This window comes from Carcharhinus amblyrhynchos, chromosome 19 (genome assembly GCF_965287045.1).
Source record: "Carcharhinus amblyrhynchos chromosome 19, sCarAmb.v2.hapA, whole genome shotgun sequence".
Lineage (NCBI taxonomy): Eukaryota > Metazoa > Chordata > Chondrichthyes > Carcharhiniformes > Carcharhinidae > Carcharhinus > Carcharhinus amblyrhynchos.
The window spans coordinates 36,115,696-36,142,125 of record NC_137342.1 but is presented as its reverse complement, the minus strand read 5'-3'; the positions used below and the strand labels follow the sequence as shown (position 1 = coordinate 36,142,125).

Sequence of the window (26,430 nt, the reverse complement as noted above, 5' to 3'; positions counted from 1 at the left end):
CACTTTTTCCACCTAGCTCACCCCCTTTGCCCTCTGGGTTATGTTTTTGTACACATGCCGATTGCCAGTGAAAGAATTAGCAATGTCAGCATATGTTGTCCATCACTAATTGTCCTTGAATGCTGTCAGTGAGCTGCCACCACTTTAACCACTGTAGTCCAGGTTGAGTACATACACATCAGTGTTGTTAGGATACATAGAATTCCTACAGTGCAGAAGGAGGCCAATCAGTCCTTTGAGTCTGCACTGACTCTAACAGACAATTTCACCTGATCCACCCCATGCAGTTACCCCACTAATTCTCCTAATCTATCTTGGGACATCAGTGGCAATTTAGCATGGCCAATCCACCCAACTTGCGCATCTTTGGACTGTGGGAGGAAACCAGAGCATACTTGACCCTGAGATGAGCGTCCAAGCATGTGTTTGTGATGTTACTAAGATGGCATGTTTCCACCTCTATAACGTCACCCACCTCTGCCCTACCTTAGCTCATTTGCTGCTTAATCCCTGTCCTAAGGCTTTGTTATTTTGACTTGACTGTTGCAGTGCACTTCAAACTAATCTTCCATTTTCTGCTCTCTAACCCTGATATTGTTTGAATGTTGTTGCCTATGTCCTAACTTAGGCCAAGTCACCGATGTTGTGTGCACTGAACATCGTTGGCTCCCAGTTAAGCAATGCCTCTTTTAAATTTAATTAAATTCAGACTTTGTAATTCTCATTCTTGTTCTAAAATCTCTCCATGACCTCAACCCTGCCTCTCTTTCAATCTGTTCCAGCCCCGTAACCCCCAGTAAGTTTTCGCTTTCTAATCCAGGCTTCTTGAAGATCCCCGATTTTAATCACTCCACTATTGATGGCTGTTCCTTCAGCAGCCAAGACTGTTAGTGCTGGAATTGCCCCCCCAAACCTTTCCACGTTACTAATTCTGTCTTTTAAATTGTTGCATAAAATATCCATCATTAACTTTTGGTCAACTGCCTTAACTCTTTATATCACTTGGTGCCGTATTTCGTTTGGAAATGTTTCAGACATACTGTTTCATAGGCACCATGCAGATACAAGCCTTTGACGTTTTTCTTCGTCTTGGGTCTAAAATGGATTGTGAGGCCGATGTGGGAAAAATGTTTTGATCTCTATCTGTTAATGACGTATTGGATCCTCGGAATACGCAGGATTCAAAGCATTTAATTTCCCAGAAAAAATCATGACCTAGATCAATGCAAAATAAAATGGGGGAGAGGGTTGGAAATTGATTTGATAAGTCTAAAATGTTACAAACAGCAATAATTCAATTTCCTTCTTTAATTCAATGGATTTTTGAAGAGATAAAATGCCTTTTTTCCTTATGGATCCATGTAAACAGTTACAGTAACAGTTCATGGGGAGAGGAATGAGAATAAAATCATGGATTTTTTTCCTGCCATTTGTTGGTACTTCAGATTATAGAACATAGAACACTACAGCACAAACAGGCCCTTCGGCCCACGAGTTGCGCCGATCACATCAACACCTATCTATAACCCCCAATCCCATAAAACCCCATATACTCATCCAGAAGTCTTTTAAAAGACCCCAGCGAGATTATAAATAAATTGCCCAAATGTTTTCACAAATCTAGAAACTGCTAAATGGCGATGCTATGTAAGGTGCTATGTGCCAAAGCAGCATTGTCCTTGGTTGAAGGTACAGCAACTATCCAGTCAGAAAATGAGATTTTTGACAGGGTGTAACATTATCTAAAGTATCCTGTTAATTGATATTTAAGTAGATCTGTCATTTCAAATCTATTTTGATACCCTTTAATGTACTAGAATCCCAGATGGCCCATTTACAAATTCCCTGTGGTGAACACAGGTCCGGCATAGAGTTTTTTGTGTTCCAACTGTTCTGACGTATATCACGTATCATTCCTATTCTGTGGTGTGCTTTTGGTCAAGTGGATTGTTAGACAGTACCCCTCAAGGACTGGCTTGCTACTGATGAAGTAGAGCTTGTTGTCAGAAAATAACTCTGCTACTGAAATGTTACAGAAGTTGAATGATGTTTGCAGTTGTCTACAGGAGTTCTTTGGTTCACGTGAAGGCCTTGAAATCTATAGGGGCGAATTTTGCCTGGATGTTCAAATATTTTTCTAAGATACATTTATTCCATTCTGGTAAGAAAATTGGCAGTGTCCACTTCTGTAAAATGTTCTGTTCAATTTTGAATGTCAATTACAGTCCTCCCCTATCCATCTATATCCACATGTAGCCAACTCTGCCTGGGGCATGTTAGGGAGAACAGTTGAGGTCTATTGAAGGACAATACTGAAGGTTTCTATTTTGCTTCTCTGACTTTTCAGTTTGTTTTCTGGGGTTGTTTTCTGTATTGATTTTTTTAAAAAAATATTTTGCAAAGATGTTTGGTGTCTGTTATTTTCAAGTGCTTGCTGCTTTAACACAAATTGGGAGATTGGTCTTGAACGTCTATTGTGCTTTGTTTCAAAGCAGTTTATTGAGGGAAACTGTGGATAGATCGGGAAAAAAAAGAACAAAAGAAATTTCGACCTTCACACTCCTGAAATGGAGAAATGAAATTGGCCAGGTTTCTCATTCCTGTTCACTACTCAGTGGGTACCTCAGATCTGTATGTATTTGGAGATTGGTTGAGAAAAGGATTGGATTGAGTTGTGATAGTTGTATAAACTACTTTTGCTGTGTAAGTCTCCATTGGGAAATCCTGTTTGCTCTCCCTGCGACACCACCATCACACGTGCAGAATCAAACCCTTGAAATTCCTCACCAACTGATTTGGACCCAGGTAATTAGGAGTCTCGAGTGTCATATTTCTATTACAGGCCCTTGTTGATAAGCCAAACCTAGTACCATGCAGTACTGTTTAAAATGTCTAGGCTCCTACTAGGCAGAATTTAATTTTCAGTGTGAATTGATTCTTGCTGCAAGTTACAAAATTAATGTCACTTTGGATGAATGAAATTTGTTGACTTAGGATGGGTTTCTGCCTCTTGTACCAAATGCTGAAAAATACCATTGACCAATAATTGGACACCAGAGTTTTCAAGAGTTGTAAATCTGAGGTCATGAACACTTCCCAGGGAGAAAGGAAATCCGATTTCTCTGATCAGAAAATTCGGAAAGGAGCAAGTATATTGTTTTTCTCTAAGAATCCATCAACATTACGTTAGAACAATGTCTTCAGTGCAAAAACTGTGTAACAATAACAGAAGTAAATCAGTAGCATGCACCTGCATCTCTACTTGTCAAATTATACCAACCGCTCATTGGGGATTGGAAGGTAGCAAGTTAAACAGTTGCATAGATTAATGTTAATACAGTTCTTGATGGATGGGCTGAGGATATTGAAGCACAGATCAGCACTTTTAATTTTACAGGGAAAGCATGTTAGTCTATCCTATTTCTATACCTTTTCCTTGCTAATTGGTGAAGTGTGCTGGTGATGAACTGCCTTTGGAAATCATTTTATAATGGAAGTACCATTCTGGTTCAATGATATTAGAGAAGCTGAATACTGAGAGAGAAGTGGGAATGGGGGAAGTGGCAGCAATAGATGCCATTGTGTGACAGTAACTTGGCTGCAGATAGTTCATGATAATCTTTTGGTGAGAAAAAAGGTAGGAAAATAACCAAAAACTTTGGAAGCACTTAACATGGAACATTTTGTTTAAAGCAGTCAGACATGCATACTAACCTCTTGAGTTGCACGTAGAGGCAGAGAATATGCACTCTTCCATGACACTCTTCCTTCTGTTTCTTTTTCCTCTAGCTCCATCCTCCACTTGCTTCCTCCAAAACCTCACTTCTTGCTCCCCCATATCATTTATTGCGTTTACTGAAATTTGCCAAGCACAGAACCTATGAATAATAATTAGTGCACTTCCTTACGTAGAAACTAGAAGCAGGAGTAGGCCATTCGGCCCTTTGAGCCTGCTCTGCCATTCATTTTGACCATGGCTGACCGTCAAATTCAATATCCTTCCCCTCATATCCCTTGATCCCTTTAGCCCTAGAGCTAGATCCAATTTCTTTTTGAAATCAAACAATGTTTTGCCTCAAACGCAGCCTTAAGAAATGCCATAGCTAATATAAACTTCCTGAATAACGCTTTTCAAATTTGTCCTCTAGTTTTTGTTCAGATGATTTTGGGAAAACAGCACAGCAGAAACCTTGGAAGTGAACTCAAGTGCCATCAATACCTTCACAATGCCTTCCACCAGTAACAACTTTCTAATACCCTAAGAGTTAAAACAAAGAAATGAAAAAAATCCAAATAATCCATAACATATAAATGATTTTTATTCACTTAATTTTGTGTTATTGTGTTATGCCATCAGGCTTTGGGATAGTCTGAAGCCTTTAAAACAATCTTTAACCAGGGTATTGAGAGGCACAAATTATAGTTAAGTAAATAAAAATAATTTATATATTATGTACTATTTGCATTTTTTTATTCCTTTGTTTAAATTCTTAAGGTGTTAGAATGTTCAGTTATTGGTGGAAAAACAACTAATAGAAAATTAATATGAAATTTATCAGTAGTTTTTATCAAAATGTTGGGTGCAAGATGAGATGGAATCGCCTTAAAGTCAGATTGCAATCACTAATTGATAAGTGTATGTAGTTGTTCCTGATAAATTTGGATATTGCAAACCCATGGGGTTTATTAATTTCCTTTCAGGAAGGAAACCTGCTCTCTTTGCCTGGTCTGGTCTATATGCAACTTCAATGCAGAGCAATGTGGTTGACTCTTAAATGTTCTCTGAAATGGATTAGTAAACCACTCGGTGATAATCAGTGAACTATTGCAAAGTCTACCACCTAGCAGAAATGACAGTGGAAAACCCAACCCTATTGATCTTGCAAAGTCCTGCTTACTGACATCTGGGGGTTTGTGCTAAAATTGGAAGAGCTGACCCATAAACGAGTCAAGTAACAGCCTGACGTAGTCATACTCATGGGTTCTTAACCTTACAGACAATGTCCCAGGCATCACTATCAATGGATATATCATGTTCCAGCGAAAGAGCAACCCTCCAGAGATGGTGGCACAGTAGTATACCATCCGGAAGGAGTTACCTTGGGAGTTCTCAACATTGTTTATTAAACTTCTCAAACTCTTGCTTATTACCACCTATGGTCCCCAGCTGCAAAATGTGTACTCCACGTTGAACATCTCTTGGAGGAAGCACTGAAGATGGCAAAGGCATAAATGTATTCTGGGTGGGGGACTTCAATGTCCACCATCAAGTGTGGCTCAGTAGAATGACTACTGGCCAAGCTGGTTGGGTCGTGAAGGACATATCTGCTAGATGAGGTCTGGGAAGATGGTGAGAGAACCAACAAGAGGGGAAAAAGCTTCTCTACCTTATTCTTACTTGTCTACCTGTAGCAGAAACATCTGCCCAAGACGGAGTTGATAGGAGTGACCACTTCATGGTGCTTGTAGAGACAAAGTCCCCCCCCTTTACATTGAGGAAACCCTTTATCATGTGTGGCAATATTATCATGCTGGATGGGATTGATGTCAAACAGATCTAGCCACTCAAAACTCCTCATCTACGAGGTATTGTGCGCCATCAGCAGCAACAGATTTGTATACAACCATAGTGCTATATTATGGGGAAGCAGTTCCCTGGGAGTTCTTGATATCGACTCTGGACCCCATGAAGTCTTGTGGCATCAGATCAAACATGGGCAACAAAATCTCCTCCTGCTTACTACTGCTCCCTCCCCCACCCCTCAAAAAAAAACTCAGCTGAAGAATTAGTGTATCTTTATGCTGAACACCAGTTGGATGAAGCACTGAGGGTGCTCTCTGCTGCTCCACTAGGGTTGCTTGAGCTCCTGACCTCATTACAGCCCTCATCCAAATATACACCAAACACTGGTTTCAGTCGTATTGACCTCAGAGAAAGAGGGTTCTGGTTTTTGGAGGTCGGTCATCTGGAGTTCCTCAGGGTAGTGTGCTCAGCTCAACCATCTTCAACTGCTTCATTAGTTACCTTTCCTCCATCATAAAGTCAGGATGTTTGCTAACAACTGCACATTGTTTAACACCATTTACCACTCCAAGATTCTGAAACAGCCCAATACTGGCATACAAGAAGACCTAGACTACATCCAGGCTTTGGCTGATAGGTGGCAAGTAATGATTGGTGCAACACAAGTGCCAGCAATGACCATCTCCAACAAGAGAGCATCCAACCATCTCCCTTTGGCATTCAGTGGCATTACCATCACTGGCTGGACCAATCGTCTAAGAACAAAGAAAATTACAGCATAGGAACAGGTCCTTCAGCCCTCCAAGCCTGTACCGACCATTCTGCCCAACTGAACTAAAACCCCCTATCCTTCCGGGGGCCATATATCCCTCTATTCCCATCCTATTCATGTATTTAAATGTCACCATCGTATCTGCTTCCATGACCTCCCCTGGCAGTGAGTTCCAGGCACCCACCACCCTCTGTTTTAAAAAAAACACCTCATACATCTTCTTTAAACCTTGCCCCTCGCTCCTTAAACATATGCCCCTTAGTAATTGACTCTTCCATCCTGGGAAAAAGCTTCTGACTATTCACTCCGTCCATGTCCCTCATGATCTTGTAGACTTCTATCAGGATCTTGTAGACAGTGGTTGCAAGAACAGACCAGAATCTGGGAATTCTGTACTGAGTAACTCGCTTCCTGACTTCCCAAACTGTCCACAAACTACAAATCAGGAGTGTGATGGAATATTCTCCACTTGCCTGGTTGAGCATAGCTTCATCAACCCTAAAGAGACATGACAGTATCCAGTGCAAAATCCTGCTTACTAACATCAGGAGGCTTGTGCTAAAATTACCCCCTCCAAATGAGCAAATAGTCCTAAACACATTTACCCACTCTGTTCCCATGTCCCTTCAAATCCCTTTACTTTCATTCTCCCATGTAATCTAAACCTGAAATGTTGGCAGTTTTCTCCTCCAACCACTAATCCTACAACATTCTCTCCACAAAGTTTTTTTCTGCCCTCTGTTCTAAATTACTTGTTCTTAATTGTGTATCGTTGTCCATAGTTTTCGATGCCACAATTAATGGAAACAGACTTCTTTTATTCACCCTATCCTATCACAGTTTAAGCACTTCCAACATATCTGTATTCCCTGAATGATAAAGACATAATTTTCAGTTTTCTCATGTGAATCTGCATTGAACTCTGTCCAGAGTCTCATTAACTTTCTGGTCATGTGGATATTCACTACAGTGCGCAATAGCCTGATATCTTCAGGCTTTATGTTAGTTAATCGCTACATCTGGCTTTCATTTTCTAAATCTAAAATTCCATTACTTTTAACATGAAATTTGGCCTTTAAATTTCAGCCTGTGAACATATTACCCCAAGTTCCTCTGCTCTCTCACAGCATTGGGCTTACTTCCATTCAGAATATAATTACTGCTACTATATTCCGACAGGCTTTTACCTCACATGCTGTGACATTAAATCCCATCAGTCCATATTTAGTCCATTGTCCCAGCTTATCAGTATTAAGATTACTAGTGGAGCACCTTGACAAAATTAGCATTTTATTATAATATTTTGTCTATGCACTGTGATTGTTGGGCAAGAAATATTTTGCCAAAACTTAAAAAAAATCTGCATTTATCGAAATCCAGTTTTCTGAACCGCGTCACATGTACAGCCCATTCTCAGAGCCATGTCGGGTAAATAGGTGACTAACAGTTGGGGAATAATGATCACACCTTGGCAATCTGAATCTCTGTTAATAAATTATTAAAGCAGTAAGAGGAATGTCAAGGAGCAGGTAATTTGTCCGTTTTGGCAGGCCAGTCAGGCGTTACGAGAGGATGGAAGTTTTTGAAATAGCCTCTTTTCGAAAAGGAAGAAGAAAGGAAACCAAAGCAAAGATATATTGCAAGTTTTTGACATCATGGAAAGTCCCAAATGAGTGCAAATGCGCCCTTTGTATTGAACTAGGCCAGTGGATATAGTTCCACAGCTGCCCCTGCTTTCTGGTTCTTTGTGCCATTGCCAGTTAGTAAAGGGTCACAAAGAACTCATTGGATATTGTGATCTCTGTTGCTGTGGACATGGAATTGATTGTAATGTCCAACAATAAAATTCCTGATTCAGCAGTTCTTGAGTATTGAAGTTAGAGGGAACTGTAAATACCTACATATTAGACCAGTCTGATTGTATTCATATTGCTTGTGATTATTTTTACTTCTATTTTCTATAAATCATGAACAGGTGTTTCACAAAGTATCTGGAGTGTTATATTTAATTCCTTTCACCTTGGAAATATATTTGAAAGTTATTAACAAAGCTGGATTAGGATGAACGATTTGGAAAGTGTATGTAATTTCTGGGTACTTGAAGGAGGTAAATGATTAGAATGCTACTCATGCTGTTAGGAATAAATAAGTTCTCATTTTTAAAGAACTTTTTTAGTGGATGGTCATGTTTTACTTTTGAGTGCTGACTTCTGATAGAATTTGTATTAATAGTGCATTTCATTAAACTTTGGTATTATAGTATTTTTATTGAATTCACATGAAACTTGAGTTATGAAAAATGAAGTAATGACCCATGTTTTGACTTTGCATGGGCCCATCCGCTGCCATGTTTGTCACAGCACAGCCGCCCCGCCCCCCTCTTATCGCTGAGTCATACGATCTACTCCTTATCCTATTTCTTTTATACTGCTTGGTCCCTTTCAGTGTATGCTTTTATCAAATAGCGAATGATTCCACAACTGGACCATTTTCCTTTTCAATTTCAGCCATGCTCAAGTATCTTGCTTATTGTTTCAGGTATTGAGTGCCCTCGTGGATCACGGAACACTCCTGCAGGAATCCAAGAAGGAGAACCATTCAGTGAAGATGCCACTCAATTCACCAAGGAGCTGGTGCTGCAACGTGAGGTAGGGGAGTGGTTTATCTTTGATCAACACTTTTTTCCCCCAAATCTCAATTGTATCTCACACAAAGATCAAAAGTTGGAGCACTTACACGTGGCTAAGAGAAGATTTTTAATTGCAATTAAACTAATGTTGAAATGCAGGGGAGTTTCACAAATCCTATTGTATGGATGGAATACTTTCACGACAAAATCTTGATGCAAGATTCAGAAACACTCACTGGAATTAGGTTATCTATGAAGGTGCTAAGTTGGTGAGATTTTCCTTAACAGCATGTTATCGCTGATCACAGATGATCTAAGTTGTAAGCATATGACATTCATGAGAATAATAAACCTTTCTTTCTCTTTTGTCTTCTTTGCCTATTGCTCGCAAAATGCCACTTCTCTGATTCTGTAAAGATCCCCTAAATTTGCAGTTTTCCTTCACTTGTTCCCCTCTCCAACCCCACTCCATAATGTATTTTTCAGTATGATTATGTTCCTGTGGTCAAAAGACCTATGTGGAAATCACAAATGTAAATGCAAATTAAATATTTTTATTTCTGGGACAAATGTTGCTTTTACAAACTAATTCCGTTAATTTTGCCCTCATTTTAGAATCTGTTAAACCACCTCCCTTCTGTTAATTTGATTGTTGTATTTAATTGTTTCAGCAATATTCCTAAATCTTGCCTGGTCTGCAGTTTATTTCATGACCTAATACTTATAGATGGTTGCTTGTTGAACAGGAAGTTTCTCTAATACAACATTCAATAAATTCAGTGTGTGCGGATGCCATCCTCAAGAAACTGTCATGGAGCAGTTACTGACTATAAAATGATGTAATGGATATAGTCAAGAGGGTACTGTCATGGTGCATTGTTTTATAAATTTGGTTGCCTGGAGCTCGGAAAAATTTAGATTTATATTTGATAACAGACAAATCATAAATTTTCCATAGTACATGATTTAGCAACCCTAGCTCACCATCAAGTGAATGAATGGGCTTTGGCACTCATAATCTTGAACAATGTAAGGAGGCTTGCTTGGATGTACCCTGGATTTTGGAAACACATTCGGTTGATGTCATATGTGGGGTGGGTTGGGGGGGTGGTGTGCTGCTACTGCAATCCTCTTAACAAAGAAATAGTTTTATCAAAAGATCACAGCATGAGGAATAATTTTCAATAAATTGATTGAAGTGAGCTTTGGTATAGGATGACTGACCTTTTGTTTTTATCTAACTATTTGACAGTCCACAATACTCTCTCTCATTACTAGATATGAGGTTCTGTGTGTTTGTCTTGGTCTTTTGACTTGATAAATTGCATGATGTTGGCCTTGTCCTTGGTGCTGAAAGCTCTATGGCAATTAAAAACAATTTGTAATTCAAGTTTGCAGAGTGAGCTGTTCTGGTGTTTTAAAGTGCAATAAATTTTGGCAACAGAGAGGAACGGAGCTGCTGTCCACAAGCTTTTTTTTAGGAAAATTTGCGAGTCTTCAGCTGTTCAATAATAATCTTTAGAATTCTTTAGAATTGTACATCAAGCAATCCTGTGTAGCTGTGAGACTTTTCTTTTGTAACATTACTGTAAATTCCCTTTATTGCAGTAGCAGGATGAGGGAGAGAAAAGAAGTAAACTCATGTTGTGTCCTGCTCTAATGGAGTTGGGCTTCTGAGACATTGGGAAGAGGTGGAAGGGATTTGGGGAAAGTTCATGCTCCCTAAACTAGTGACATTTCCATGATGTATATTTAATATCAAAGTCAAACATTGAATTCAAGGTTCGTATTGAACCTGTGTTTATCAGAGAATTCCTCCAGTGCAGAGGGGGGCCATTCAGCCCATCCTGTCTGCACTGACACTCTGAAAAAGCATCTTGCCCAAGCCTACCCCTGCCCTATCCCAGTAACCCACCAATTATCCACCTAACCTACTCATCTGTGGACTGAGGGTAGAAACTGGAACACACAGAGGAAACCCATGTAGACATGGGGAGAATGTGCAAACTCTACACAGATCATCATCCAAGGCTGGAATTGAATCCTGATCCGTGGTACTGTGAGGCAACAGTGCTAATCACTGTTCTACCGTGCCACCCACTGTTTATTACCTTCCTGAGTTGTGATAATTAGTTAATTGTAATTCATTGATATCTAGCAATTTGCCTGTTTGGCACTATGTTGAGCATTGCTTAGAATGCTGAGTCATTGGCAGTCTGGATACTAATTTCTTGGACAAGCTATGGATTTGAGTTTTTATTTGTGAACTATGTCCTTGCAAGTTTTTCCTGATTGCCTTTGAATTATACAATTTACAACTTAAGGCTCTTGTATGACTTCTCTCTTGAAAAGTAAAGAAGTCTTCTGGAGGGTAAGCAAAATGATTAATGTGATCAGAGTAACACAGCTACCCAAAACGTAACCATATAAAATACGTGGTGCACAAAGAAGCTGTTCAGCCTATCATGTCCACGTCTGCCAAAAATGAGAAGAAATCCCACTTTCCACTCCTGGTCTGCAGCCTTGCAGGTTACACTATTTCAGGGGCAGAACAAGGTACCTTTTGAATGAATTGAACATTTCAGCCTAAATCACTTAATTAGGCAGCGAATTCCAGATACCTACTACCGTCTGCGTGAAAAAGATTTTCCTTGTGTCCCCTCTTATTTTTCTGCCAGTCACCTTAAATCTATGCCCCTGGTAATTGGCCCCTCAGCTAGTGGAAATGAGTCTTTCCTATCTAACCTATCTGGCCCCACCTAATTTTGTGCACCTCAATTAGCCTCCTCTGTTCTAAGAAAAGCAGCTTTCATCTATCCAATCTCTTCAAAGATGTAATTTTCAAGCTCTAGCACCATTCTTGCAAATCTCCTCTGCACTGTCTCCAAGTTCTTACGGTAATGTGATGACCAGAATTGTATAAAATATTCTTATAGCCTAATCAGCATTTCATACAGTTCCATTACCATGTCCCTGCTTTTCTATTCAATACCTTGCCCAATAAAGCAAATTATCACACATGCATTTGTGACAAAACTATGTCTTTAAGAAATGAATTTACGTCATGTTTATTGTGAAAGATTTTTTAAAATTTAACTCTTGACAATGCCGATCTGTCTTTCAGATAGTTCACATCCTTAGAGTGCAGAAGAATTGTTGATCCTAGTGTTTGGGGTGTTTGTGTATTTTAATCTGAGCTAATGCTGTTTTGTTGTTTTTGGATGGCCCCCTGGGGTTTCTGAGTAGGGTTTAATTAGGTTGATTGACAAGAGCATGCCATGTGCTAATAGGGGGAGCTAAGCTTACAAGCAGGGAGTTTTCTGCTTGTGCCTGCAAGGAGCAGGAGCTCTACCTCTCCCTCTCGAATGAAGTTCGGAACCTGCTAGAAAATATCACTCTCCAGAGATTCTCTTGAGAACTAGCAGTCTGTGTACCAGCACACAAGCCTGTTGTTTGCTAACTGATTTTGAAGAGAAGCTGATGTCTATGAGGGATGTTGCTTAAATTCAAACTAATAGAAAGAGAGTAGTAGTTAAAAATTGTATCTTGTCATGTTTAAGTATTTCAGTTGGTAAAAGTTACACAAATTCTTTTTGTTGTAAACAATATTGCTAAATAAAGTTTATTTTAATAAAAGTTTCTGACCAGGTCAACAGAATCTCACCTAGAATGAAACATCTTATCTGGCCTGACTAAATGCTAGTTAGGCCTCATACTAATGCCAAAATTAAAAATGATTTGAGTCTGGACTAACTTCATAGTTTCTGATCTGGTCCTTAACACTTCCTTGCCCAACTTGTCTACTTACCTTCAAGGACATGCAGATGTACATTCCAAGGTGTCTCACTTTCTTAACCCTGCTTACTATCTTCCTTTTTATTGAGTATTCACTTGCTTTGTTTGACCTTCCCAAATGGATTACCTCACGCTTTATCAAATTGAACTTCATTTATCACCTCTCTGCCCACTCAGCCGAATATCATTCTGAGGTTGACAACTATCCTCTTCACTGTCAACTACATAAACACTTTTATCTGCAAAACTCCAGTTATGCCTCCCATATTTAAGTCTAAATCATTCATGCAGCAGTTGGTAAAGGGCCCTAACACAGCCCTGTGGGGTAGCAGTGGAAACTGTTTTCCATTCGCCAAAACATGTGTCCTGTCACTTGTTGAGTCAATTTGCTATCATCCCCTGTATCCCATGGGATCTCACTTTTCTGACCAATCTGTCATATGGGATCTTATCAAATGCCTTCCTGAAATCCATGTAGACAATATCCACTGCACTACCTGTATCAATCCCCCTTGTTGATAAAGTCAGGTTAGTGAGACATGATGTTTCCCTAACAAAACCATGCTGACTATCCCTGATCAATCTGTGTCTTTCACAGTGACAGTTTATCCTGCCTCTAAGAATTGTTTGCAATAATTGCCCACCACCGAAGTCAGACTGACCAGCCTATAATTTTCAGGCCTATCCTCACACCTTTTTAAAATAATGGTGCAATGTTTGCAGACCTTCAGACCTCTGGGATCTCGCGTGTCTACTCAGGATTGGAAAATGTACCTCAAGAGCTTCAGCTGTTTTCTCCTCGCTTGCTTCAACAGCCTGAGATACAGTCCACCTGGTCCTAGTGATTTACCCACCCTCAAGGATGCCAGTACTTCCTCTCTCACTATGCTTATGGAGTGTTGAGTATTTCAGACTCCTCTCTAACTAGAATGTCTACATCATCCCACTCCTCGGTGAAGGCAGAGACAATGTATTCGTTGAGAACTCTGCTACATCTTCTGCATCAACCCACAAGTTATAATGTACATCTCTGACAGGCTTTGCCGTTTTCTTAATTATTCTCTTGCTCTTAATGTACTGGCAAATCATCTTCAGATTTTCTTGAATTTTTCCTGTCAATATATTTTTCACATCCCCTCTCTACTTTCCTAATTTCCCTTTTTACTTCACCCCTGTACTTGCAATACCTCTCTAAGCTTCATACTTAGGTCTTTTGTGTCTGTCATAAACAGAATGTGGAATGTTAATTGTCAGCCTTGTGACTATTAGGTATTGCTAGTAGTGAAATTCAATGCTTTTGTTGCAGCATGGTGGTCCACAGCTGCATCTGAGTTAATTTTACTTTGCTCTGGAACCAAAATAAGCATCTTGATGATTTTCAGCCCCTTGGTAGAGCTGCAACTTTCGGGATTGTACCTTGCTGATTTTTATATTAGGCCAGTTAGATATCTGAAACTGTTCCAAGATGCTTTTAACCAGTAAAATTGGCAGAGGTCAGTAATACCACTGCGTTGATCACATGCCTCGAAGATTGGAGTGGAAGAAGTGGGTTTTAATTGATGGGACACTAACAAGCAGTACTGTGAAAGAGGGAGCTGTTCTGTGGAATGCACTTCACTTGAACCCAGGTGGATCCAGTGATGTGGCAAATCAAATAATTAGGACTTTAAACTTAATTTGTAAAGGTTCAGGTGAGAGGAAATTAGAAAGTTAAGGAGAATGGAGAAGGCAGTAGTGCAAGGTAGTGATATGGGTAATGATGACCAGAGTGTGACAGTGTGGAAAAAAAACTGGTATCCGAGAAAGGAAAAAAAGGTTAAAAAGTCAAATTTAAAGACTCTGAATGCACATTTGTCGTAAGATAGGTGAATTGGTGGCACAAATCAGAGTAAATGGGCAAGACCTGATAGCCTTTACGGATATGTCATTGCAAGTGACCAAAGCTAGAAACTGAACATTCAGATACTTGACATTTTGGAAGAATGGGCAGAAAGGCAAAGGAGGTAAAGTAGCTTTGTTAATGACATCAGAAGACTAGTGAGAAATGATCTTGGCTTAGAAAAACATGATGTGCGGTCCATTTTGGGTTGGGAAAAGAAAAAGCAAGGGAATGACAATATTGGTGGGAGTAGCCCCTCTTCATGTATGTCACCACCTTTGTGTATTTAAATATGTTCATCTGATTCCTACCCAATAAGGACAGGAACCAGAGTGCATGTGGGAGCTGTGGCTGGGAAAGTTGCAATGGGGTCTGTTGCTGGCGCTGAATACGTAAACCCTTCCCCATGATTCTCTGGCCCTGCTTCACCCTGATGTGGCTAGAAAATTGCGGCTATAGAGCCAGGATAAATGGAATGTTTTCAGATTGGAAAACTTTAACTAGTGGCATGCCACAGGGATCAGTGCTGGGGCCTCAACTATTTACGATCTATGCAAATACCTTGCGTGAAGGGACCAAGTGTATTGTAGCCAGGTTTGCTGACGATACAAAGATATATGGGAAAGTAAGTTGTGATTAAAACGCAGCCTGCAAAGGAATGTCGATAGATTAAATGAATGGACAAAAATTTGGCAAATGGAGTCTAATGCAGAAAATTGTAATGTTCCCACTTTGGTTGTGATTGGATATGCAAAATATTATTTAAATGCAAAGAGACTACAGAATGCTGTGCCACTGAGTGATCTGGGTGTCCTCTTTCATGATGTGGGTATGCCGGCGTTGGACTGGCGTAAACACAGTAAAAAGTCTGACAACACCAGGTTTTAGTCCAACCTATTTATTTGAGAATATTATCAAATAAATAGGTTGGACTAAAACCTGGTGTTGTCAGACTTTTTACTGTGTCCTCTTTCAGACATAAGACATAAATAATTAACGCCAAAAAGCTAAACTTTTCCATATAATACAACACCCTCATTGCAAGAATAAATTTTGTGAACATTCAGTGAACTCAAATGCAAGTGCATCCTTCCTTAATTAAGGAGATCAAAATTGTACGTAGTACCGGTACCGCAAGTAATTAGGAAAACAAATGCAATGTTGACCTTTTTGGAAGAGGGATTAAGTCTAAAAGTAGGGAAATCTTATGCAAATTTAACTTTAATGTTTATTTATTAGTGTCACAAGTAGGCTTGCGTTAATGCTGCACTGAAGTTACTGTGAAAATCCCCTATGTGTAGGACATTAGTGAGGTCACACCTAGAATACTACGTACAATTTTGATCTCCTTAATTAAGGAAGGATGCACTTGCATTTGAGTTCACTGAATGTTCACACAGTTTATTCTTGCAATGAGGGTGTTGTGTTATGTGGAAATGTTTAGTTTTTTGGCGTTTAAAATAATGAGAGCTGATCTTATTGAAGTACAGGGGGCTTGACAAGGCGGATGCTGGGAGGATGTTTCCGCTCGTGAGGGAATCCGAAACTAGAATACACAAACTCAGAATGAGGGTTCTCTCATTTAGGAGAGGGATGATGAGGAATTTATTCTCTGAGTCATGAATCTTTGAAATTCTCTACTGCTGAGAGCTGTGGAGATTGAATCATTGAATATATTCAAGGTTGAGATAGATTGTTGAAAGAGTCGTGTGTCAAAGGCTATGGGAGGTTGGCAGAGTGGATTGAGACCGTAATCAGATCAGCTTTTTAAATGTGTAGCATGCTTAGTGTTGTATATTACTTACTCTTATATTCTTAACCTGGCCTTTTATTATTGTTTGCATCAGCATTAAAGATTTTAAAATTCCTACTATGGGTTTTAATTTTCATTTAAGTTTCATGTATAAATATTTTGACGGACTACTACACACATCGGTTTTTCTTTTGAAGCTTATTCCTTGGGTGATATTTGCTTTCTGCTCTCCATTGCTTAGACACCTTATCTGTCCCTTTGGGCATTCACTCTGTTGGTGATATAAAATAATTTCCTTCATTTTAACTAATGATCAGTACACTGATTTCTTTGGGATAGGGTGTCTAGCAATAAGGTTCAGATTTTTCTGGAGCTTGTTCTTTTTGGGTGTTTTTTTGCCACTGAAACATGATAAAGGAGCTTTGTGATCATTACAAAGAAAAAATAACTAACTAAAAGTCAGTAAGAGTGTTAGGTTCTTGAGCACAAGGTGAAATATTACATTGGGGAATTTCCTGTAGTGTTTATTAAGTGAAAAAATCATTCAGAAGTGTGTTTTAAAAGCCTGAACTGCTATGTTGTCCCCAGCTTGCTGTGTTATTGGAGAGATTCACAGTTTGATTTTTTTGTATTCAATTGAATTGTTGAAGTCTAATTTAGAAATATAATTCACTGGGCTTTGAGTCTTTTAATTGAGTCACTTCAAAATGTAACAGAACAGACTTTGGTTAAGTTAAAGCTTAAATCTGAGTGTTTGCTCATATTGTGGTAAGCTTTAAATTAGTATGGAAATAGATTTAACATACCAGGTGATTATGATTCAGAGTTATTGTTTGAGTAAATCAGTGGTGCCTGGTCATCAGGTTTAAAGAGCTGAATCCAAAGAATTATTAAATCTTGTGGTGCAATTCGCATTAGTTATATTAATATTTAATTCTTGTATCCCCAAAGAAATTGACATAGATCACTTAAGCTGGGTGTGATCTGTCCCATGAGAAGTCTCTAAAGTAATCCAATAGCAGTTGTGCGCACAGTTGCAAAATGATCACCACCTATTTTGTTAGTCCTCCTCATTGCTATCACTCACCAGTATATTTCAGATGATCTTACAACTTTTGCATTCAAGTACCCTCCTAGCATCTTTTGGGATGCTCCTCACACTCCCTCCAAATACTTTTGAATAACTTGAGGACAATGTTGCATTCACCGCTGCTGTTGGTTTCTTGCATATGTTGTGTGGGAAGATGAAGAAGGGAGCCTCTGAGCCTTACTACACAAAAGGCTTTACTTACTTAACCTCATCTGCAGTTTCATTTTTACTTCTGCTGCTAACAGACAATTTGCATGAGATTTATTTCATTATTGTGGGAATCTGAATTCTACAATACCAAGTTTATGGTACCTCCTACACTGTATGATATGGCGAATTCAAAGGCAGTCTTGGCTAGATTTAAAATTAAATATTTGAAATTTGGTCTCACCACTCCAATCTCTTCTCTTGCCCTATTCCTACTCAACTGACTGTTATTTCCCAAGGATACAATGCTACTCTGTTGGATTGCCACATTATGCCTGTGAAAGGGATAGCTAATTATTTTGTCCCAATCCCCGACTCTTCCCCGTAACTGTTGTAAAAATTTATTTCTTAAATATTTGTCAACTTCCCTCTCAAAAGCTATTATAGATTCTGCTTCCCCGACTGTTTTAATCAATATTCCATGTACTGTCAATGTGTGCATATATAATAACAAGCATTTTGCTAATCTACCATAGTGCTTTTAGTAACCTTCAATTTATCCCAACTCACTGGCCAGTGGAAATATATTTTACCCCAATTTAATTGATCAAAACCTCCTCTTAATCTTGACCTTCGTCAGCTCTCCTTTTGACTCTGTTTGTGTGAAAAGATGCCTGGTTTCTGTAACCTCGGCTTGTTGCTAAAATTTATCATCTCTGTTTTCATTTTATTAAAAAAAACGCTGTTACTGGCTGGTAGTTTTTATGGAAATGCCAGCACCTCAAGAGATGTATTGTTTAATGTATCATGCTGCAAGCTACTCTATGGAGCTGCTTCCTCTGGTTCCACCTTCCTGTTTGCTTTTGTGCAAAATGCATGAGTGCAGTTGACTTTTGTTTTCTGACAGCCTAATCAGATACATTGACTATTACTGTTTTTTTGGACATGCAGCTTGAAATGTGTTTATCATAAACTGATTCTAAAAAATTACCATTGTTCTTCTGAGTGGGAAATGTTGCTCCATTTAACATTTAAACTGTTTGTGTTCTTGCAGGGATTAGAACCAACTCTTCCCTGTAGTAACCAAATAAAGCATGGATTATCTTGTAATGAGCAGAAAAGCATTCAATTTATTGTGAAAATGTGATAAAGCATTTTAGCCACATAGCCCTTGCAAGATGCTGAGCCACTTGCATTTATATAATTTTTGTTGAATGGATTTTGTAAAATTACTTTGCTGTGAAGCTGAGTGAAGCTCTCAGGGACTGTTGAGATTTCAGCTATTTAGAACAAAAACATGTAAACACATACACACTTCAACTGGCCAATAGTTTTTCTAGAAATGTTACCACAGGAGGAGACTTTCTTGGATATCCTGCTACCTGCTTTCTCTTCCACGGGAGCTGCTTACCCCCTTCACACGGTATGAAGTTTCAATTAGTGCAAATGTTAGGAACATATCTTGAAGCAGCCAGGGTTTGTTTTAAACAATATGAGCAAGCACATCATTTTGGTCTGATTTGAAGTGGCATTCTGCACCTGCCTTTCTCGCAAGAAAACACTAAGTCATAATCCAGACATTCACTGTTAGTGCTCATGTAAATAATATTGAATATCCTGTTTATCTTGTCCAGGGTGTTTCTTTCTTATTTAAGTTTTGGACGGAACAATGCTGGTAAATTGTTGTCATTCTTGAGTTAACTAATCATTGTTTGCCTACATGGCACTTGGTATTGAATTTGCCTCCACTGTCCAGCGATTAGTATATGGTGAATCACCCAGTGTTCTCACTATTGATCACTATCCTGTGACTGCTGGGAAGTATATATGTGTAGGTGTTGGTTGTGGAAATGATTGGGCTTGACGCCTGCCACCCACCCCACTCCAGCCTCCATTTAGGATCAAATATTTACTCATGCTCATTAGCTATTGCTATGATATATATTGTATGATATATAATCACCTACTCAAAATGTTGGGTGGTACTTGATACCTTGAAAAGGCTGCATTCGTGGGGGTGTGCGGAGGTTGGGAAGTCGGAGGATTGACAGAGGGCAGAGGTTTGGATATCTGATGCCTGTTCTTAGGAATTGCAAGTGTTATAGGATTTTTACTCAGGCTGGAGCCTCTAAATGGCAAAGCTTGTACAAGTTACTTGAACCAACCCATCTCCAAGCTTTTATGCAAGTGTTAATCTACTGAACCTATCTTTCAGATGAGATATTAAACTGAATACCAATCTACTACAGGTGGACTTTAAAAATCACGTGGCATCATCTAGTAGAAGAACAGGACATTTCTACTCACTGTCCTGCTCCATATTTAGCTCTCAATCAAGATCATAAAAACAGAATATTTGTCAATTATCACATTGCAATTTATGGAAGTCTGTCGTGCATAAATTGGCTGTTACATTTCCTACATTACAACAGGGATTACATATCAACATACTGTAATTGCCTGGAAAGTCCTTTGAAATCTCTGGTCTTCATAGAAGTTATTGTATAAATGCAAGTCTGTCTTGTTTTTTGTTTCTTTCTCTCATCCTTGCTTGAAAATAAATATTTTAATGCTCACATGAAAATAGAGTGCAATGCCTATACTGTACTCTATGTAAGTGTTGGCCCTTTAAAATTCTGCCCTTGCATCTCTTCATTCAGGGGAGAAGCATGGAGGAGTGAGAAGGGCAAGGATTACATTGGGGAGTGAGAAATCACCAATTAGATTAGCCTAAACTTTACATGAAAGGGCCCTCAGCAGTTTTCTGTATTATTTCAACATATACTTGTCTTTGTTGCAAGTTTTTTAACACCACCTTGGGAGAATTTGGCTAATTTTAATGAGATTTTTAATGATTTAACTCTCCCAATTTTAAAAAACAAGCTCCACAAAGTCCCCAGTCACCTTAACCGAAGTTCATAACACAAATATACTTGCAGGGAGGCTGCTAATGGTTTTGCATTACTGACCTGAGTTCTGCCTTCATGAGCATTTGTAAGGTTCTGGTAGACATGTGTTAAGTTCTTAGGAATTGCAAGTGTTATAGGATTTTTTTGCCCTCAAATCAGTTTTAGGCACTTCCGTTATCACTTTATCTTTCAATACTTTCAGTAGCATTTCTGTATTGAATTTAAGTGAGTTCTAGGCCTGGTTTCAAATTAGCCAGAAATACATTTTATCTTAAGATGTTTGGGCAGTCACACCCCAGTTCTCAGTCGACATTTGTCATGCTATGAAACTGGTACCAATTTCTGTGCAGTGATAAATGCAGCAGTATTTTGGTTTTGTATTATTCTCTTGAAGTATTGCTTGTGTTCAGATTGACATATTTGACTGTCTACCTAGTGAATGCTCAGCTTTGCGCAATCAATGTAATTGTCCAAACTGGACAAGTTGTTCATTGAAGATACAGGTATAGTAGTGGGTGTGTGGTGAGAAGGAAAAATATAAACTATTCCTCTCAGTATTTGGATCAAGGACTAATTTTAAAAGCTTACAAACAGACTTCATGGATTCCCCTGATTGAGTGCAGCAGTAGTACAAGGATCTGAAGAGTAGACTACAGTGTAATAAAGCAGAGGAAACACTGACCATTTTTAAAGAGTACCCTTCAGTGTTGTTGGCAGTACTATGCCTTTTGCCTTCTGAAAGCTGAAGAGGTTTTTCAATATTCTTAAGGTTAATGATCAAAAAGAAATTGCTTGCTGCTGCAGCATTCAGTAGAACTGGTGCTTAAATATATAATAAGCATTGAGCAAAAGCTCATCAGAAAGGGTGACTGGAAAGTGCATTGCCTGACTGCAGAGCACAATGGCTGAAAAAGCTGGGAAAGTTTTCAGGTGATCTTGAGTTCCTAACAATGAGTGCCTCATGAATTGATTCCTAGTCCTGCCATGCTGATCACCCCTTCAGGTTCATGATGCAGCAGACCTTTTCAAATGCAACTTGAAGCATTTCCATGTTAGATTTTGATTTCAAACTTAAAGGAATTAGATAGGTTTGATTCAGCGTCCAATGCTTTCATCTAACCACTGATTGTTTAATTTCATGCTGGTCGATTTCCTAATTTTGTAAAATGTCTTGCAAGATGTTAATGCCCCTTTCATCCATTACCCTTGCAATTTTCATCAAGATGTTCATTCGTTTGTTATCCATTCATTTCCATCCATCTCACTTGTTCTCCTTTTGGTTACTTGGTTGCTTTATCTCTTGTTTCCATGTTCTGGTGTTGAACAGCAGCCACTACTGGTCTTATGGATTGCATAGTGAAGCTCCTTCATTCTGTTATGTGGATGTGAAAGCAGTGTGTGTGAAGATTGCAGTGTTCAATCACTGAATATTTATCAGAATTTATATATAGCATTAACCACGGTGGCACAGTGGTTAGCAGTGCTGCCTCTCAGCGCCAGGGACCCAGGTTTGATTTCTGGCTTATGTGACTGTGTGGAGTTCGCATATTCTCATTGTGGATGGATGGATTTTCCCCAGGTGCTCCGGTTTCCCCCCACAGTTGAAAGATATACAGATTGGCCACAATGTGCAGCTCACAATCCTAGAATATGAAGCTTCAACTGATTGCAGTGCCTGATTAATGGTTAAAATAAGGATTTTCTCAGACAGTATGAATTTGATGGTTACATGACAGAACTGGGGCATCAGTTTATTCTATATTGTGCAAAAGTGTAAATCAGATGTTTCTGCATTTAATTACTGTTCCAGCTTGCATTTTTAATGAAAGAAACAATTTGCTGCAGCTAGTTTAAAAATCTTATTGAATGGGACTGATCTGTAACTATTCATGACAAGATAGAGCAATGGCCCCAGTTGCATTTGGTGACAAATATCTTGAAAAGCACAGTGACCTCATGCAGTCATGCAACATTCGTGACTGCTTGATGTGATCCTAGGCTCCTTCCTAGTATTTTTCTGAAACTCTTGTCAGGATATGTGAGACTCATGCCCCCTCCCTCTTTGCCCCCCTTCCCTCTCTCTCTGTCTTTCACTTTCACCCTGACCTGTGTCTTTCTCTCTTGCACTGGTGGGTAGAGTTAAGAGAAAGAAAGGGATGATCAATGCAGTATCTCTCTTCAATCTGTTTTATTCACCTTTTGAGCAATTGCTGTTGCTTACTGTCATACGTTGGCTACAATTTCACAGAATCTCTACAGTACGGAAGAAGGCCTTACGGCCCATCAAGTCTGTACTGACTGCAATCCTACCCAGGCCAGTCAAGTCTACTGCCTACAATTCCTGTAACCTCACACATATACCCTGCTAATCCCCTGACACTTGGGTCAATTTAGCATGGCCAATCAACCTAACCTGCACATCTTTGGATTGTGGTAGTAAACCAGAGCACCCGGAGGAAACCCACACATACACAGAGAGAATGTGAAAAGTCCATATGGACTGTGACCTGAGGCCAGAATTGAATCTGGGTCCTTGGTTATAAAGCACTGCTTTATAACCAATAAAGTACTTCAAGAAGTTATAAAGCACTTTGGGATGTCCAATATTTTCTTAGTATTACTTGTTCATGTTGAGAGTCTAGTCTACATATTCAGTACTTAATGAATGGCTAGAGGAGGAAGTGTGATCATCCCTGTTTTCGTATGTGGGTTTTTAATTTTGCACTCATGTTGTTCAGCTCATTGTCTGTCAAGATAAATCGTTTGTCACTACCTGTACCTCTCAGCATTTAAAATGATTCGATTATTTGTCCTTTGTCTTCTCATGAATGAAAACTTATTCATTTCCTGGAATCTGTCTTTAGAAGATGGTTCCAGTGTCATAATGTTCTCTTGGCGATAGGCTACTGTTACAAAATCATGCTATGTGCGTGAGTGTTTCAACCTGAAACACTGGTTTATTTTGGGGCTTTTTTTGAATATTAGCAAGAAACAAGTAGAAAGGTAATAAAATATGAGAGAGAACAATCTTGTACTTTATTATTAACATTAAATACCTAGCCCATCAAAGACTGAAAGCCCAAAAGCATATGTTTCCGACCATAATCCTCAACTCTGTTGTCACCCACATTTCCTGTACAACAACTATAAACCTAGTGGCCAAATCTAGCCAGTGATTACTGCACCATACAACTTAAGTGACCAGGACTTGGGGATGGTCTTTGATTCGTGAAGAAAATAATCTTTTCCCTTCAGCACTTCATCCCTAGCTGATCTGTTACCTGGGGATGCACCTCTTCCTTGCTCTTCTGATGCCTTCAGCCCCTAATTTCTGGCTGAACTTGTTCCTGGGATAGCTGCCCCTCTCTTGCTGCTGCTTCTTCAACACCTCATCTGTGTCTAAACTGCTTCCTGGCTCACAGCAGTCATACTTACTAATTTTGTATCAAGTGCAAAGGACATCCTGTTCCCTTTTCTTTCCTTTTCCTTCATTTCTCTTGGTTGCTGCCCAGAAATTGTTTACAAAGTACGTGGCAGTTTGATATTACTTTTAAAAAAACATTTTAATAGCGTCCTACCATTTTGTCACATTGCCCAAAACATGCCATACTCCACATGTAGCATCACCTGTAGTGTGCATAATCTTAGATAAATCAGCTTTGACTTGTAATCGGATGCCCCTGAGGTGCAACCTTGAGCTTTATTACTGCTCATTGATAACTGTGACTACTTACAATGCGTGGCCGATATTCACAGATTTGCCAATATTGTGACTACTGCATCCATAAACTACTGTTTAACTATTTAAAAATCTGTAACTTTTTATTAAAGGAATTTCAGAGGTTACATCTCTCTCCTGAATCATTTTAAAAATCAGATCACTGAGAATAACCAAGTTCTTGTGTTTGTACATTCTAACTCCACTTAATGGATAGAATGCCTAATGGATAATACTGCATTAATCAACCTATTTTGAATTTGTCACTTAGTTAAGGCATTGTCTGAACTGTTTCAAATAAAGTTATCTTCGTTGTGGGTGCCTAATTTTTGTTTTCAAGTAAGTTATTAAACTAATTGCCATAAAGTCTTCATCTCTTGCTCCACATCATAGCACAACAGATGCTTACAATGCAAAAGAGACTATTTGGCCCATCATGTCTGTCAGTTCTTTGCTAGCTCAATCCAAAATGATTTTTGTTCTCTTTCAGACCCTTTTCTCTGCTGCACAATATGCACCTCTCCCTTGTATCTGCTATCCTCTATAGCCCATATTGTAATGCATCATACGGGGCTAAATCATAAATATTAAAAGTGGTTAACTAGATACTTGAATAAGGATGTTAAGATTGTTCAAAATTCAGCTGATGTGATGATGGAAAGACTGTAATGGCAGGGTGGAAGGGAAGCTTCAGCAGATATGCGATGAGAATGTTGTAATGATGTGCTTTGCTTCTTGTCAAAATTCTAGGTTTTTCTTTTCACTAAGTCCCCCCCTCGCTCCATTCCCCCTTCAGCTTTGTGTGCCAGTGAAACAACTTCTGAGCAATCAATATCAAAACATTGGAATACATTTAAATGTCCAATGTTCCTATATATACATAATAGCAAAATTGCCAACATTTAAGGTGTCATAATACTTTCCCGAAGCATAGATACATGATGCTCTGATAATAAAACAAGATTTAGATGTGACTTTAGTTTGAAATTCTGCATCTGAATCACAGATGTAGGCCACGATTCTCCCGACTCGCCATGCTAATTTTTTAGTGCAGCAGGCCAGGAGAATCCTGCGGTTGCCGATTGTTGGGGTTTGATTTGCACCCCATTTCTCCCAACGCGGGATTTCCGGTGGCATCTGCTGCACGTCGGAAATTGGCGGGGAGATGCACAGACTGTTTAAATGGTCATTTCAATTTCATTAGCAAACCTGGGACTGAAGTCTCCCGGCCCCCTAGTGTCTCCCACTTAGCCAGAGCATTTCACTCCAGTGGAGTTACACTAATGGGGACCTAGCAACCTGACCCCACTGGAGTGAAGGGGGGCAATTGGGGGCCCCCAGAAGATTGAGTGGGGGCTGTCCCCGAGCATTGGCACTCTGACAGTGCCAGCCTATGCCCCATGCGATCGGCCCCTTCCCCTGAAATTTAATAATACTTACGCTGGTGGCCTCTACAATGCATAGTGTGTGCTAGATTCTTGTCTGAATTCCCACTGAAAAAAACAGCACGAATTACTTCAGTTTTCACGCAAATTTGACACTTTTTAGGAGAAATCCACCCATAATGTCACTCTTTGTCTGAGCTGAAGGGATTATCATTCAAGTGAAATGAGACTGCACACAGTAATCCATGATTTTTATTTAGCATCACATAGATTGGAATAGTTTTCAAGAAAATGCTGGCTGAAAGCTTTACCTCTGTGCTTTAAAATTACGTCATTAGTCTTGATGTTTCTACCTCACAACAGTCAATGCATTACCCAAAGTTTCTCTCCTTGAGGGAGGCTATGTGTCTTGCTCATTGAGCCATGTAATCTTAAATGCATCATCTCAATTTAACACTTCTGCAAAAAACAATCTTTCCCAAATACCATCACTGTATTGCCAAGTTATTTTAGCTGAACAGTCTTGTTGATAGTGCATCTCCTTGCAACAGTAGTACTTGTACAGGATCTGCTTGTCCGCTACAATTTTCTTGTACCAAAATATATTGTGGTATTTTGGTGTGGGACAGTGCAATGGGTTAAGGAACAAAGATTTTACAAGCGTTTATTTAGATTAGTGAATTGCTCATGGCATTCGCCAAATGCATTTGCGCAAAGTTTTTGTTCCGTACACAAAATGGTAATGGAGTTGAGCAATGTTCAATAATCTTGTTCTGTTGAACAACTTGGTACCCATAGCCCATGACTACATTGTGACAGTTGATGTAAC

At 39.2% G+C, this 26,430-nt stretch overlaps 1 protein-coding gene across 1 annotated transcript in view; it reads left to right on the top strand.

The window, feature by feature from the left end:
* snd1 (staphylococcal nuclease and tudor domain containing 1) overlaps positions 1-26,430 on the top strand; it is a 907,822-nt gene that overhangs the window by 391,026 nt on the left and 490,366 nt on the right. The window contains exon 16 of the mRNA XM_080207582.1: positions 8,835-8,944. Coding sequence (XP_080063708.1) covers positions 8,835-8,944 — 110 coding nt within the window. The remainder of the gene's footprint in view (positions 1-8,834; positions 8,945-26,430) is intronic.